The following is a 15,606-nucleotide window of genomic DNA, read 5'->3' as shown; positions in this document are numbered from 1 at the left end:
GGAGAACTGACACCAAATTTTTTTATATTTGAAGGAAATCCTTTATAAAAATTTAATTAGCAATTTAGTTTGAATATATCAAGCTCTTGCTATTTCATTTCTTAATCTTTTTAGTTAATTTATTTTTTTAATAGCTATATTTATTATTTAAGTTCTTAATTTTCTCTTTAATTTAACTCATTTAAGCTGAAATTTTATAAGTATTCGCTTTCATTTTTGAGGATTGGAAAGAAACTCGTTTTTGATGTTTAAACTAATTCTAAATCTAAATTTAAATTTTAAATTTTCTCTTTCATTTCTATATTTATATTTTGATCCAAATTTTATTCTAAATCCAAAATAATAGAAACCATACCTTTTAAAGCAATCAAAACTTCTTGTAGTTTTGTTCTTTCATTAGGAATGAATCTAGTTAATCCCAATATGAGTTTCTTTAATTGGAATTTAAAAGGAAATTCTTTTTCGTCATCTTAAAATTGAGGAAATTCCAATTCTTTATTTTTTTATGAGATATAAAATAGTAATTTGCTTTCTCCAAATATCAAATAATACATCAAATATCCAAATGAAAAGCAATCTCCTCTCTTACTTGGAGTGTTTTTAATTTTTTTGCTATTATTTTTGTTTATTTATTCATAATAATCCTCATAAAAGTTTTATACTTCTGGAGGGCTAAATAAAGAATTTCCTTAAAATGAATCTTATGCATAATAATTATCCATTTCAATCAGCTTGTTTCCCATTCCGAAATCTGCCACTACAGCATTATTATTGTAATCTATTAGTATATTGTCAGGTTTAATATCTTATACAATAAATCTATTTTTATGGATATAGTATAAATTTTCAGCAATATCTTTAGAGTATTTAATTGTAGAGTAAATATTTAGTTTGCCACCTTATTATTAAATTAAATCCTTAAGAGTTCCTTTACATTCATTTAAAACCAGATAAATCATTAAATCTCCTTCTAATTTTTTGAAAAGCCTTAAGTTGTTAGGCTAATCACTCATTTTTAATAGTAAATCTGCTTCTTTTTCACAGGCTATTCTATCATCTTCAAATACCTAACCACTCTTATCTTTGATCTGGAATCCTTTAATAGCGTATCTGAATTTATTTGCATTATCTAAAGCAAGTAAAACACATCCTTAATTCCCAGCTCCTAAATATTTAAAATTTGAATAACCCAGCTCAGATAGTTCTGACTTCATAATATCAATTTTATTTGAATAATTTGCATTCTTTATTTTAATTTCTTAGAATTACTCGAGCACTTTATTCTCTTTTTAAAGGGTTTCAATTTTTTTATTTATAAATAGATTTTTATTGGTATCTCTATTTTCTAAATGCTAAGTTAGCTATTTATAAACTTCAATGTTATCCATTTTCAAATTAATTAGTATTTTTTTTATTTTTTTATTAATTAATAATCAAAAAGAAAGTCAAATACTAATTGAATTAGAATATAATCAAAACAATTAGCTTTGATCATGAAATCTATTAAATATAACAATCAATCTAATTAATAACAATTTTTAAAATAAGTTTTAATTAAGAAATAGAATTTAATTGAAAATGTTATTATATTAAATATTTTCTTTTTTAAATTATATATTTATTTACAAATTCTATTATAAATAATAAAATTTTTGTTTACTAATTCTATTATTATAAATAAATTAGAGCTCAAAGCATATTATATTTTTGTGTGAAAATAGTTCTATTAATTATATCCATTTAGTTGTTTGATTATTTGTTTATCAACGGTAAAATATTCATATTATTTTTTATAAGCTGGTTTTAAGATCAAAAATTTTAGAAAATAAATTATCATATCAAAAAAGATAAACCTAATAGCATAAATATATAATTATAAATAGTTCTTATGCTCATAAAATGAACCATAACACTTCTTTAAACAGCTTAGGCTCAAGTGATTTAGATAAATCAAGAACATTCTCTTCATTTTCGCAACAGAAAGTTTACGATGCATATTAATCACTCAAGAATAATGATGGTTTATATTGGTAAATTATGGAAGGACTTTAAAATGAATAAAAAATTGAAATATTTTTAAGAATATTGAAAAAAGAAATTCCAGAAAGTAGATCTGAATACCAATTGTAATTTTTATAATAATAATGTAAACAGTTTGAATTTTTTAAAAATATTTCAAATAATTACGGAGATGATGTGGTAAAAACATGTGTTAGATATTTGAGATATGAGGATCGAGCAGCTGATTAAATTGTTTTCGAGTAGGGTGAGAGAGGTACTAGATTTTACATTATTCTTTAAGGATCTGTTCACATTTTAATTCGACTTCCTGAGAAAGGAAATGTTAATAAGTTTAAACAATAAAAAATTAATACAATTCACGCAGGAAAAGCCTTTGGAGAAGTTGCTTTAATGAATGATAATACTACTAGGACAGCAACAATAAAGGCAGCAGAGTTCTGCAGATTTGCATACCTTGAAAAAGAAGATTTCAAGAGTATAATAGGAAGTAAAGCGGTGGAATAAATTAACTAACGTTATAATTTTATAAAAGACTATAGCTTTTTTGATGAGTTCGCATATAGAGAAATTATCACTTTTAGTTATCATTTTAACGAAATGAATTTCAAAAGAGGAGAAATTGTTTATGATATTTTTGATAGCAAGATAGATGATATTTATTTTGTAAAAGAAGGTTCTTTTATGCTCTAAGGATCTTTCGATATAACCTAGCAAATTGTACCTAATTTTAAGCAAAAAAGGCAACATAAAACATTTAATATAGACTTCCTAGTAGAGAAAAGTATTTTTGGGCTCGAATATTTTAATAAATAAATTTTAAAAGATACCCATTTCTATATTAAATACATAGAAGAAATGAGTAGCTCAGCTCCTTAATCTCAACATGGGAAATTAAATATAAGCAATCTTAATTAATAATAAGTTGAAGGATAAAACTAAGCTCCATACTAACCTTCGAGGATAGCGTAATAGTTTTGTTGTCATAAAGATTTTAAAAATTGATAGGGAAAATATATATGAAATCCTCAATTATTATTGATTGAAATTTTTTTAACATAAATTACTAGTTAATTTCATTTACTTAATGCATTTTTTATATTATATAGACGAGTTATTTGTGATTCTACTAGAGGAACGCTGTATAGAGTGAAAGGAAGTGAAATAGAACAAAGATTATGGAAATAAGATAGTAAAGAAAAATGGAACTCACTCTCAAAAGTGATTTTTGAGAAGTAGGTTAAAAAAATAAAAGAGTTTATTGAGAAGAGTTTACAAGAAAAGTCTGATTAAGAATTACAAAGAGAATAAGTAAAATATTTAAAACCTCCAATTGAATATCTAGGTAAGACAGAAGAAATAAGGCAATTTTATTCATCAGAAAGTCCAACATAAAGAAATTCATTAGCTAATGTATAAAGTAAAAGTCCTAATAAACATATAGATCATGCATAATCGCCTCTTTTAAAGAATAGCTCAGGATCTCTATTGAATAATCATATTTCTTTATTGTTAGATTTAGACAAGTTCATGAAGAGTAGTATTGATATAGGACTAGATAAATCTCCTTTTTCACAGAGCATATAAAAAATGAGAAATATATAAAATTCTCCATCTCTTTCACCCTCTAAATATAAAAATAACATTCAAAATTGTATTAATTCACTTAGGTGGATTGATGGATCACCTAAAAAAAGTAAAAATGTTACTATTTCTGAATTTGGAGATTAACAAAACCTTGAAAAAGCTTCTCCTAAAAGAAATTGTTATTAAGGCAATGCTTCAACAACAAATAGAAACCACTAAAATATTAATAAAAATTTCACTCTTAGCATTTTTTAAATAGAAGAAAGTGGGTCATCTCAAATATTAGATAAAAAAATTGATAAAAGTTCACATATTATTAAAGAAGAAGATGACTTTTTTAATAAAATGTACGGATCGAGTCTCCTTTTAAACAAAAAGAATTCTCCGAGGAGATAACAAATAAAAAAAACAAATTCAGCTTATTCTTTTAATTCTCATGAAAATCTAGATTCAGCTCAAAGAACATTAGAAAATTTAGTTTATGATGATGAAGATGAAGACATAAAGAGCAAAAAAGAGAAGAAGAAAAAAATGAAGCAATGCAGTCCTCCTAAAAAAAGTCCTGAAAAAGAAGCATTACAACAAGAGAAAGACTTAATAAAAAGCGAAAAGAAATTTAAAAAAGATTTCATCAAAAAATTAGAGAATATATAGAAGAAAGAAAAAAATATTTAACTATAAAATTAGAATTCTACTCAAAAAAACTAAACAAAAGACAATAAAGTAATAAAAACCGAGAATCCCTCTGAGACATTAAATAAGTTATTTTACTTTTCCCATAAACGCAATTTGATGGTAAAGAGATAGGAAGAAGTAAAACAATTTAAGAATAAATTTCTGGGTGAAGATCCTGAAGAATCAAACCCCTCATAAGTTATAAGAGGTGATAATGCAAAGCAGAATGTATAAGACTAAGATCTCTTATAAGCAACAACACTTGATGACTACAAGAGAAGAAAGTTTTAGAGAAAATTGGAAGAAGAATAAATAGATAAATTTTAGAAATTATTTTCGAATGATTTGGTTGAATTATCAAACATCAATGAAGATTCAGAGTACAACTAAAAAGTTAAATAATTGTATATAGACAATAGTAAAGTAGATAAAATAATATTTGATTAAACAGCTCACATAGTAAAATAGTAGAATTGTAGCTATAACTAGGTTAGAGAGTACTTTTATAAGCTCAATCATAAAGATAGATTTTTTTAAGACCTTTATTTAAAAAAAGCAAAATAAGAAATTGCTAACAACTTAAAAAATACCAGTTAAATGAATACAGATTCCAGATAAATCAGTGATAAAAAGAGTACTGAAATAGAGCTGAGCTAAGCTAGTTATATTCTAAGTAATAGTCGTTAATCTTATGCTACCCCTAAAAAGCCTTCTATTAGTTCTGTAACTCCTAATAGGAGGAGAACTTTAACACTCAAAGAAAAGAGAGCAAGCTCAAGTTTAAATGGGTAATTAAACGGGTTGGTTAACGAAACTAATGTGAATATAAGCAACGACTTAGATAATGACAATTTGAAATATCACTCTGATTAACGTTAAAATCTATCTGCAAGTAATCAAGAAAATATTTATAATGAATACATAGAAAATATCAATTAAGATGAAGAAGAGGGAAATAGAAACAAAAAACTCATCTAATTAATTAAAAATAATCCAAGTTATTTGTTTTATCTTTAGTAGAAAAACTACAGTGAGTGTAATCGTATCTTTGAATAATTATTGTCCTACTCTTAAGAAATGAATCAATCTCCTCTAAAAGTTTAAAAATTAGATATGTAAAATGAATAAGAGTATTACTTACTATAAGCATTAAAAATACACTAAGAACTATAAAATAAGTAGCTTACTGAAAATACTAAATAGGAAACTTAAGCTGAAAATATGACTGATGAAAATTATTCTGGTTAAATTGTTACTTAAATTTCATATAATTGTAAAACAGAAGGAGATAATAAATACAATTATAGAAATTAAAATGCAGACGAGAGATATATTGAATCTTTGAAATAAACAGAAGGAACACCAAGGCTTTCTTAAAATCATTTGTCTCATTTAAAATACACTCCAAAGTACAATAAAAACTAAAAAAATAATCGTTTCTCCCCATTTAACAATTTTTCATTTGACGCTGAAAGTTTGACACAGCACACATTTAATAAGTCTCATTCCTAAATGAATAATAAATCAACTTTGGAAACACATACCTTGAAAAAGATAATATTGAACCCTAATGATTTGTTATCAAATTAAAAAACTCATAGTAGTTCATTTGTAATATAAAAATCTCCAAACACTCTACCTTAGTAATTAAGTGTTTAATTTAATAATTCAATATTTAAGTAAGATATAGATACCTCTACAAAAAATACCTTTCTAAGTCAAAATCATAGAAAGTAAATTATAGATAATAAAATTAAAAATAGGGAGTTGTTTTTACGTTCAAAATCTTCCCTTAAAAGATATTCATTTGCATCAACAAACAACACAGAATCTAAGCAAAAAAATAAGCTATAAGTTTAGTAATTAGAAGTAAATTCAAAATGCCTTACTTAAATTCCTGGATGGAGTATCAGAGCTAATACAAGTAATGGAGTAAGATAAAAAAATAAATTTCCGAACAGGCAAAAAGCAAATCCCAGATCTCTTTAAATAGTATCATCAGTAAGTCCAATTAAATATAATACAGAATAACGAATTCAAACTTCTATAAGTTTTTATTAGTCAACTCCTAATTAATAAAAAGATAATTTTTTGAATGGTAACTCTTCATTCTGCTACAGTCATGAAAAGAATATTTGACTGTCTTATTAAATTGATATAAAAATCTAAGTTTTTAGATATTAAATAAAAAATTTCAAATGTATTTAAAATTTTAACAAATAATATGTTTAATTTATTTATATTCATTCCTAAAAATTAATTCCTTTCAAAAATACAGCAATCACTTTTCATCCCAAAAAAGAGCTTTTAAATTATATTTAAAATTTTAGAATCAAATACACAAATAATGTTGAAATAAAAATCTTATTTTTGTTTAATAAAATAATTTCTAGAGAAATTAAATTTAAGTTTAAATAAAATTAAATTAATATTCATTCATTTTAAAGAATTGATTCAAAAACTAAATCAAAGAAACTATTTAGTTTCTAAGCAAATTATTTATATTTTTTAAAACCAAGAAATCATTTATTATTGAAATAAAAATTAATTTTAAATAAAATCATTTCGAATATAATTTAATTTTAATTTTAACAAAATTTGTTAAATTTATTAAAATAATATTCATTCATATTAAATTATATTTTAATAATATTATGTTTCCAAAAAAGAATATTAAAAACTATCTTTTTGTTAGAGTCAAAAACACATTTATTTAATATTAAAACAAAATTAGCTTATTTATTGAAAGTATTTGTAGTGTAATTAAATGTAAAATTAGTTAATTTTAAAAAACTCCTTCAAAAAATAAAGTAAAAAAGATATTCCATTTCCAAAATAAATTATTTAAAACAATCTTTTGTTAGAGTCGAGGACACAGTTAACATTTGAAAAACTTATTAAAGTTGATCATCAGAAATAGCACTTGTAACATAAAATATTACATAATTAACAACTAAAATATGATTAAATGCTAATGAAATTATTATTAAATTATCTTAAAAATTAAAAAAACATAAAGATATTTTATTTCATAATAAATTGATATTTATTTTACAAAATTTATAAATATTTTAATTTTTTATTTGAATTAAAGTTTTAAATGATTAGATTTGTTAAAAAAAATGAATGGCTCGCTTATTAATTATATTTTTGTTTCTATTACTTAAAAATAAATAGAGAAATTATATTATTTTTTTTTTGGGTGTGTTATTGGAATAAAAATCACAAACTCAATAATGCATAATATTTATTTATAATAATGATTCAAATAGAATATTTGTTTGATCAGAGCGTTCAATTTAGTAGAATCAAACATCATACACCCACTTTACTTTTACAAATATTTCTAATGATTTCGTAATAAACTATAAATTATCTAAAAAAACAAAATATTATAATATAAAATGATGAGGGTTTGTATGTGGTGGTAAAGATCAAGGAAGATCATCGGAAAGATCTTTTTTCTGATTATAGATATTCTTACATACAATTTATCAAAATATTAATTGTATAAAATTAAAAGATTAATTCAATTTATATTACTTTTTTTTACAAAAGATTCAACAAATTCTGATTTTATGGCATCATTAGGTATGAACGATTAAGAAGAGTGCAAAGTTTCCATAACAAATAGCGAGGAAGCAAAAATTAAGAAAGAAGGTCATGATAAAAAACAAGATATGTGGAAGTATAACTAGGTAAATTGGCCTGAATAGTTAAAGAAGCTCACTTATAAGACAAAATACATTAAAGTTGATTAAAACCTTTATGATTACTTGGAAGAAGATGGTATTTACATTCATCCTAGGTATTAGAAGAATTCCTCACAGAACTATCTTCTTGAAAAGAACAAAGACTTCCATCTTTAACAATAGAAGAATGAAGAGGAATAGAATAAATAGGATGATAGTTTTAACCAAGATTATGATGATGAAGATCATGATTTTAAATTCCGTATTTTTTCTAAAGAGTTTGAAGAACAAGTTAAAGAAGCTTTTGATGATTTTGAAAGTGTCTTTGTTAAATTAAATTGGAGAGCTCCAAGAGACACTGAAAACTGGCTTCATGGCCTACAAATTGATAATTTGGAAGACTTACTTACTGTGCTTAAAAGTAGTGGAATTCTTGCTGAATTGTTAGAAGAATACAAAGATTAATTTGGTCTATGTTCTACTATTAATACAGAAAATTAATTTGAACAAGTCTAATAGCAGATAGATTCTTAAATGGGTTTATATTTAATTTTAAAAAAATGGTATAATTTGCACAAGCATATGATGGTTAGATGCTTTGTAAGAAATAAAAAGCTCATAGCAATTTCTTAAAGACATTGTTCAAGTGTCAATCGCACTATTGAAGAATTTGGTGACTTATTCTCTTAAAAAATAAGTTCTTACTTCTATGAAAAAATAGCTCCCTTCTTTGAAGAAAATAATTATGTATTCGATTTGTACATTGGTATAGCTCCTAACTACAAGCTTAGATTACTTGATATAAACCCTTGGAGAGGTCACACAAACCCTCTCTTATTAGATTGGGATCAGTTAGAAAAAATAGATACTGAGGAATTTGGTTAAGATAAAAAGATATTTATTCAATATGTTAGGACTGAATCCGATGTAATAATAGAGGATCTCTCAGCATACAGAGTTCCTGAAGATATGCTTTTTGATGGAGAAAATGCTCAAGAATCAATGGAAAAAGTATTTGATTATCTAAACATCCACAATAAAGATTTGTATTAATGATGCAAAGAGCTTACATATATATTTTTATAATACATTTATATTAATTTCTTAGTTAAAAAATAAAAATTGATCATTAACTTTTTTAATTCATTCATTTTACTAATTTAATTTATTTTACATCTAAAAATAATGCATAATATCTTCTTTGTAGATCGACGTAAATTTATAAATTTAATATAAAATCATCTTTTATTTAATTCATTTAATAGTAAAGTAAGGATTTTTTTTTTTTTCATTTTACTTATTTAAAAAAAATGCCTTATTATCAAAAAAAAAAGCATAATATTTACTTTAATTGTAAATGTTTTAATTTTAAAGTAAAATAAAATTGAAAATATAAAATTACATCAAATTTATTTTAATTAATAAAATAGAAATTTTAATTTTTTATTCAAAAATATGAAAATATATTGATATTATTTTAAATTAAAACGAACGAGTTAATAAAAAATTTTTTATTTATAATTTAAGATAAACTGTAAATTTTATATATTCTCACCCTCTCAAATATTCAATTTTTTTTGACTTAAAATTTCTAATTTAACAGATAAAATTAATTTTTTTTTTTTGAAGTGAACACCTACTTTATTTTAAAACACAGTGAATAAATTGCTATAAAAATAAATATTTTTATTGGTTTTAAGCAAATAACTAAATTTTTTAATAAATAAATTAATTAAATTTTATTTTATAGCTATTTTTTTTAGCATCTTTTTAGAATATTTTATAAATTTAAAGTATGTTACAAATAAAATATTAAAATTTTTAAAAAATATTTAAGATTTATTAGAACATAGACTAAGTAGTTTACTCAAACAGTTCCTTACAATCTTTTGTTTAGAGGTTTTATAGGCTAAAAGTCCTTATCTTTTACATAACCAAACTAATTTTTAAATTTTTTTAATCTCACAAAAAGGACATCTGGAGTGTTTTTGTTTTCACCAAGCTTTTTCAAATAAACTATTTTTGGTTCTTTTTTCATTTCAAGAAGTTGATCAAGAATTTTGCACATGACATCGACATCTTCTGCTCTGTATGCAGCATCAAAAACATAATTTAACACTTTCCAAGTTTCATCCAATCCTTCTGACTTCAACCAACCATGCAATTTATAAATTTATGGTAAATCTTTTTTCTGATGATATAACTCTTTTCATGTAAAATTAGCAAAAAAAGTAAAATGAAATTAGTTTAATAAATTGAAAATTTACCTAATAAATTTTCATAAGTTTCTGTATTTTTTTTAATATTATATTTTTCATATAAAGGCAAAATGAGACCATCAACATCATCTTCTCTTAAAGCTTTAACATGTACATCAAGCAAAGAGTTAATTATGTGCACATCAACCATATTTTCTTTAACAGCTCTTTCAAACAATTTCCATGCATCTTTTATATAGATGTCAATAAGATCGTTAGTCATATAATCAGATTTAACAACTCCACCATATACTTTTATTGCTGAATTTAGAATGTATTTGTTCATTGGGATTTTATTGAGTTTCATTATTTAAAGAGCATCAAATGCTGTTTTTATATCTCCAGCTGAAGAGCATGCTTTAAAGAGATGAACAAAAGTATCTTCATCTGGCTAAACTCCTAATTCCTTCATTCTTAGCCACATATCGATGGCCTCATCAGCATAATCGCCTCTAGAGCCTAAACACTTAATAATATTATTAAAATGTATTGTGTTAGGATAGAATTCAGGCATTTTATCAAGTTTCCCCCATAAGAGTTTACCTTTTTCAGCATCCCTTGTCTAATTTAACATGATAATTCAGAATTTAAATAAAAAAATCAATTAAAAAACAATTTTACATGGGAAGCAATTTCAATCATTAAAGAAGTCATAGGAATGTCGATTAAATTCTATTTTTCTTTCTCTAGCTTTTCAAATATCTCCCAACAACGTCTGAGATTTCTTGATTTATAATGAGCATTTATGAGTGTCGTATATATTGGGGCATCTAATTTTAAGCCTTTTTCTTCCATTTCTCTTGTTATTTTTTCACATTCCAGAGCATTTTGATTTCTTGCATATCCCAAAAGTAAAGAGTTGTAATTGAAGAGATTTGCACCAAACTCTTTTGACATAAAAGTGAAATTTAATCACAATAAATTAGACAAGAAGAATAAATTTAATATTTACTTTAAAGAGATTACTCAAAATATTCTTCAGCTTTTTCCATATTTCTTTATTTACCACAAACTTTAATCAAACTGTTGTAAGAATAAGAATCTGGTTCAATATTCATTTCCTGTTTTATTTTTTTACCAATAATTAAAGCACTTAAATAGGCTAAATAGTTTATTAGTATACCTTCATTAATTGAAAGACACTTTCTGCATTTTATAAGTCGCCCTTTTCAGCGAGAATTGATAACAAAAAGTTAAAATTCTTTTTATTATACTCTCTCTTTAAAAAGAAACCATCGAAGCTAGTGTCCATTTTTTTGTAAACGTTTAAAGGATTCATTGACTAATTTTTAAATAAAACAATTAAGCTTTCTTTAGAATTTTCTACTTTTACTGAAATTATTTTTGATAAAATTTAATAGACATTACTTTAATTCTTTATTGAATTAATTCAGGAGAGCCAACGTCTTCAAAATTCTCTTTTGCAAGCTACTTCAACTCCTTATTTACCTTTTCCAATCTAGCTGTTATAAAATATTTTATTTAACCAATTTTTCATGAAAGATTATGAGATTTTTCTCATTTTTATACTTTATTCATATTATTAATATTACTTGAACTTCCTTTCCTGATTAAAGAACCTTATTTTCCCTTTCCTGAAGAAGGAGTGGAGCAAAATAAGTAATGTATAGCTGATTATAATTGCTTATTCTTAGGAGCATTTATTTATCTAAACGACCTTTCTAACACTAAAGCTATTTAATTCATATCAAAACTACTTCTTTAATAATCCTTAATTATATATCTTAAAAATTTTTTAATTTTTAATAAATATTTGTTTGCAAATATTTAATTCTGACTATAAATTCAACTAAACAAACAAACAAAATAATACTTCTCCTTTTCATAATCAAATAAGGAGTCTAACTTCACTAAATGAATGATTAAAAATGTTAAACTTTGAAATTCTACTATATTTATTTTATTTAAAAAAAATTAGTTAATAAATTAATTAAAAAATAATTTTGTATCTTTTATCAAAATGGTTAAAACTACAAAAAATTAATTTCTATTTTTAAAATATTTTTTTATAAGTTTGTGAATAAATTTTTAAAATCCTCATTAAAAAATAATTTATACATTTTTTAGTTTAAAATTTTACACAAATAGATATTTTTTGCATAACTTTTAATATGATATAAATTCATTTTTATATTCTTTAATAAGATTAAAAATATGTTTTTACTATAAAATATACTTCAAATAGTTTGTTTTTTATTTTAGAAATTAAAATAATTTTTATTTCTAAATAATAATTTGTATTTAAAAACAAAAATTTAGAAATTAAATTAAAATAAAACAGAAAGCATAGATAAAATTTATATATTAATCTTTTGGTTCTCTTGATATTAATTATTTTATTTTTGAATTAATCTAACTAAATTAAATTATAATTTTATTTTGAAATAACTAAAAATAAATAAAATTTGTAGAAACTTTAAAGAATAAATTTCAATATTTTATAGCATATTTAAATAAAGTTAAATGAATAAAAGGATATGTTATATAATTAATTTTAAAAACTACTTTCTAAATAAAAAAAAATATATTTTTATATGTATGTATAGTTTCAATATTTAAATGGATAACTAAAACACAATAAAATATACAAAAAGTAATCTTACTTTTTATACTTTTTAAGGAGATTATTTGTTACTTCACGCGAACTCAATTAACACTAATTAATAAATAAAAAGTCAATTATTATTTGTTATTAACAATTTATTTAGAGTTTTGAAATAGAAATAGGTTTAAAAACAAATTTAATAACTTTATTTAAAAACTAAATTGTAAGTAAGAGATGTCACATTTAAGTTAGAGCTCAGAAAATTTTAACAATCCTAAAAGATTTATTATAACTATGCACACAAAATATAGGCCGGTTAAAGAAAAACATATTTTGGGAATAGATTATGATAAATTAAAATATGGAAAAAAAAGATCTCATCAAAATTTCACTATGAGCACAGTTCAAGATTCTTCTTAAAATAATGAATTTCCGAGGGATTCTTTATTACGCAACTAAACACAAGAATCTTTTAGACCATCAACGAATCATTCTAGTTCATCTAAAATGATTTTTAGATCTTCAACCAATGAAGGAGCAAAATAAATAGAAAACCCACTTAAAGCGTATAAAACTTAGTTCTCAAAATCAAAAATATTTATAAAATTCTATTTAAAGAAACTATTAACATAGTATTTAAAGATTTTAACTAGTTTTGGATTAAATTAAGCATTATTTTGCATTAAAAATAATTTTTTGCCTTAAGAGTTTGAGATTTCAGCCAAAATATTTTTTTAAAGCTTCATTAATATTTAATTTGCTAACTTGTTTAGCTAAAATTTTTTAACACAATTTGGAGAATAAATGATTTTTTTTAATAATAATCTAACTACAAATAACATATTTAAGTGACTTTTTTTCATTTTTATCTACCTTTTGATAGATAATTAATAAAATCAAATGTTGAACAATTTTATAATTTTTTAATAAAAATGTTATTTATAGATTTTTAACTATTAATTAATTAATTAAAATATATAGAGATTTTGAAACTTTCAAGAAATACCAAAAAGAATTCATGGAGTTTAAAAAATAGAAAAATATAAATACACAATAGCACTATATTAACTCACAGTACCCTAGAGTTTAAAAGCAAAATTTTACAGCTTAGCCCCCTTAATCTCCTAATGTTTTTTAAAGATTGAGCTGGCATAAAAATAACAAATAGAGTGGATTCCAATCTATGCATGATAAAACTTATTCAAAATTTGATCATAAAAGAAGTAGTCTAAGTATGATCCCTGCAGATAACCTATAAAATATTGATAAAGTAAATGAACAAAAAATTGAAAATGCAGAAGCTTTTTCTTAGCAGGAGTCTTAGAAAATAGGCTAAGTTTAATTTGAAGATTAAATAGGTGACAATTATTATTAAGAGTAAAGCAACAAAAAAAACGAAATAGTTATTTAAGATCAGCTACAATAACTAGAGAATGCAGATAGAAATTTCGAATTATAAAAATAATTATAGTAAAATGAATTAGGACTAAACCAATAAACAGATTCAAATGCTTTGGATAATAATTATACAAGTTCATAGCAATTTTTTGACCCTTATTCTACTCAGTACATGAAAATGGTCGAGAAGCACTTCGAAAAGAATCCTGATTATTATAGACACTTGTAAGGTAATCAATCAAGTTTTTTAATATTTATTTTGTTTAATTTTAAATTTCAATACAATTATGCAAATTCATAAATTTTATTCTAAATATTTAAGGTGATTGTATATGTGGGAGATGCATCTGTGGCAAGTGCAAATGTCCTTACAGAAATGTCCCAGTTGATTTTAGGAGAGGAATGTAAACCTTATATCAAGCTGATTTTTAAAAACATAAAAATCTAGAATAGCTCCCATAAATCACTATGGATTTCCATAGTTAGGTGCAGTGCTTAGAGCCAATCAAATGTTGCTCTACGACCTAAGTAAATTTAAACCACTTAACACCAAATTTAATTGATAATATAAAACATAGAATGACTTTAGACCTCACGATGTTAAAGAACCTGTTTATGAAAAAGGACCAAAATAATAGCATTATGACTAACCTTTTATAGGTTCCACAAACTATAGAGTAAATTAAAAAATTTCCATTACGTGCTTCTAATTATGATTTATTAAATAGAACAATTTCGTTAACTGGAAAGCTCAGGTGCCAGAAAAGCTACCTAATCCTTCCGAACACACAGTTGTTCAATCAATACCTTTTATAGGCAAAACAATGTATATGGAGAACTTTTAACAAAAACCTATGAAAGATAGAGATTTTGAAGAATACATCAAACAAAAGAGTAAATCCAAACTGTAATTTATTCATTCATTCATTTTTTATTAAAACTGTTATTAATAACACTTAACTTAATTAATTTTAGGAGCTCGCCAATGAATCCTGATTTCAGATATATGAACGAAACAAATTACCAATTTTTTTACTAAGCTAAAAATCAACAAAGAACAAACATATTAAAACCATTTGTAATAATTATTAATTGGCTTTAAGTTTTTTTAAATGAATTAAATTAAATCGTTTTAAAAATACATAGTAACACTCTGTAAAGACAACTCCTTCTGTTCCTGATTAATATAGAACTACATTTGTTAGAGAGTTCGAAGATAAATCTTCAATAGTTTGCCCTTCTAGACTAGAATTAATAGAGCTTAATAAAAAAAAGTAATAGGAAAAATATAAAGAGTATCTTGAAAAAGAAAGACTAAAAAACTAGCCAGGCTAATCTGTAACCATGCATACTATTTTATAATAAGCCAATTCTAAATCTCACAAAACTTACCATGCTTGATTTTTCAAAT

General features: G+C 23.4%; 5 protein-coding genes across 5 annotated transcripts; 4 read left to right on the top strand and 1 right to left on the bottom strand. All coding sequences in view use genetic code 6, as the record gives it.

Moving 5' to 3' along the window:
- Window positions 1-505: 505 nt before the first annotated feature.
- TTHERM_000059209 (hypothetical protein) lies at window positions 506-982 on the top strand (the record flags this gene model as incomplete). Its single annotated transcript, XM_012795519.1, has 1 exon — window positions 506-982. The coding sequence occupies one exon, from the start codon at window positions 506-508 to the stop codon at window positions 980-982; it is 477 nt and encodes a 158-aa protein (XP_012650973.1).
- A 917-nt stretch (window positions 983-1,899) lies between these two features.
- Window positions 1,900-6,420, top strand: TTHERM_00059230 (cyclic nucleotide-binding domain protein; the record flags this gene model as incomplete). Its single annotated transcript, XM_001007655.2, has 2 exons — window positions 1,900-2,987; window positions 3,129-6,420. 2 exons carry the CDS (start codon window positions 1,900-1,902, stop codon window positions 6,418-6,420), a joined length of 4,380 nt encoding a protein of 1,459 aa, XP_001007655.2.
- Window positions 6,421-7,690: 1,270 nt separating this feature from the next.
- On the top strand, window positions 7,691-9,192 carry TTHERM_00059240 (cell division cycle-like protein, putative). Its single transcript, XM_001007656.3, has one exon. It carries the CDS (start codon window positions 7,701-7,703, stop codon window positions 9,027-9,029), a length of 1,329 nt encoding a protein of 442 aa, XP_001007656.2. The 5' UTR covers window positions 7,691-7,700; the 3' UTR covers window positions 9,030-9,192.
- Window positions 9,193-9,840: 648 nt separating this feature from the next.
- On the bottom strand, window positions 9,841-11,938 carry TTHERM_00059250 (PPR domain protein; the record flags this gene model as incomplete). The annotated part of the gene is made up of 7 exons (XM_001007657.2): window positions 9,841-10,178; window positions 10,241-10,793; window positions 10,853-11,118; window positions 11,184-11,292; window positions 11,355-11,513; window positions 11,600-11,694; window positions 11,785-11,938. 7 exons carry the CDS (start codon window positions 11,936-11,938, stop codon window positions 9,841-9,843), a joined length of 1,674 nt encoding a protein of 557 aa, XP_001007657.2.
- A 1,093-nt stretch (window positions 11,939-13,031) lies between these two features.
- On the top strand, window positions 13,032-15,596 carry TTHERM_00059260 (STOP protein; the record flags this gene model as incomplete). The annotated part of the gene is made up of 7 exons (XM_001007658.2): window positions 13,032-13,363; window positions 13,779-14,425; window positions 14,518-14,723; window positions 14,774-14,872; window positions 14,924-15,102; window positions 15,171-15,273; window positions 15,342-15,596. The coding sequence occupies 7 exons, from the start codon at window positions 13,032-13,034 to the stop codon at window positions 15,594-15,596; spliced, it is 1,821 nt and encodes a 606-aa protein (XP_001007658.2).
- Window positions 15,597-15,606: the final 10 nt, after the last annotated feature.

This window comes from Tetrahymena thermophila (assembly GCF_000189635.1).
Source record: "Tetrahymena thermophila SB210 genomic scaffold scf_8254811, whole genome shotgun sequence".
In the NCBI taxonomy this organism is placed as follows: domain Eukaryota; phylum Ciliophora; class Oligohymenophorea; order Hymenostomatida; family Tetrahymenidae; genus Tetrahymena; species Tetrahymena thermophila.
This window is presented reverse-complemented; position numbering and strand designations above follow the sequence as displayed.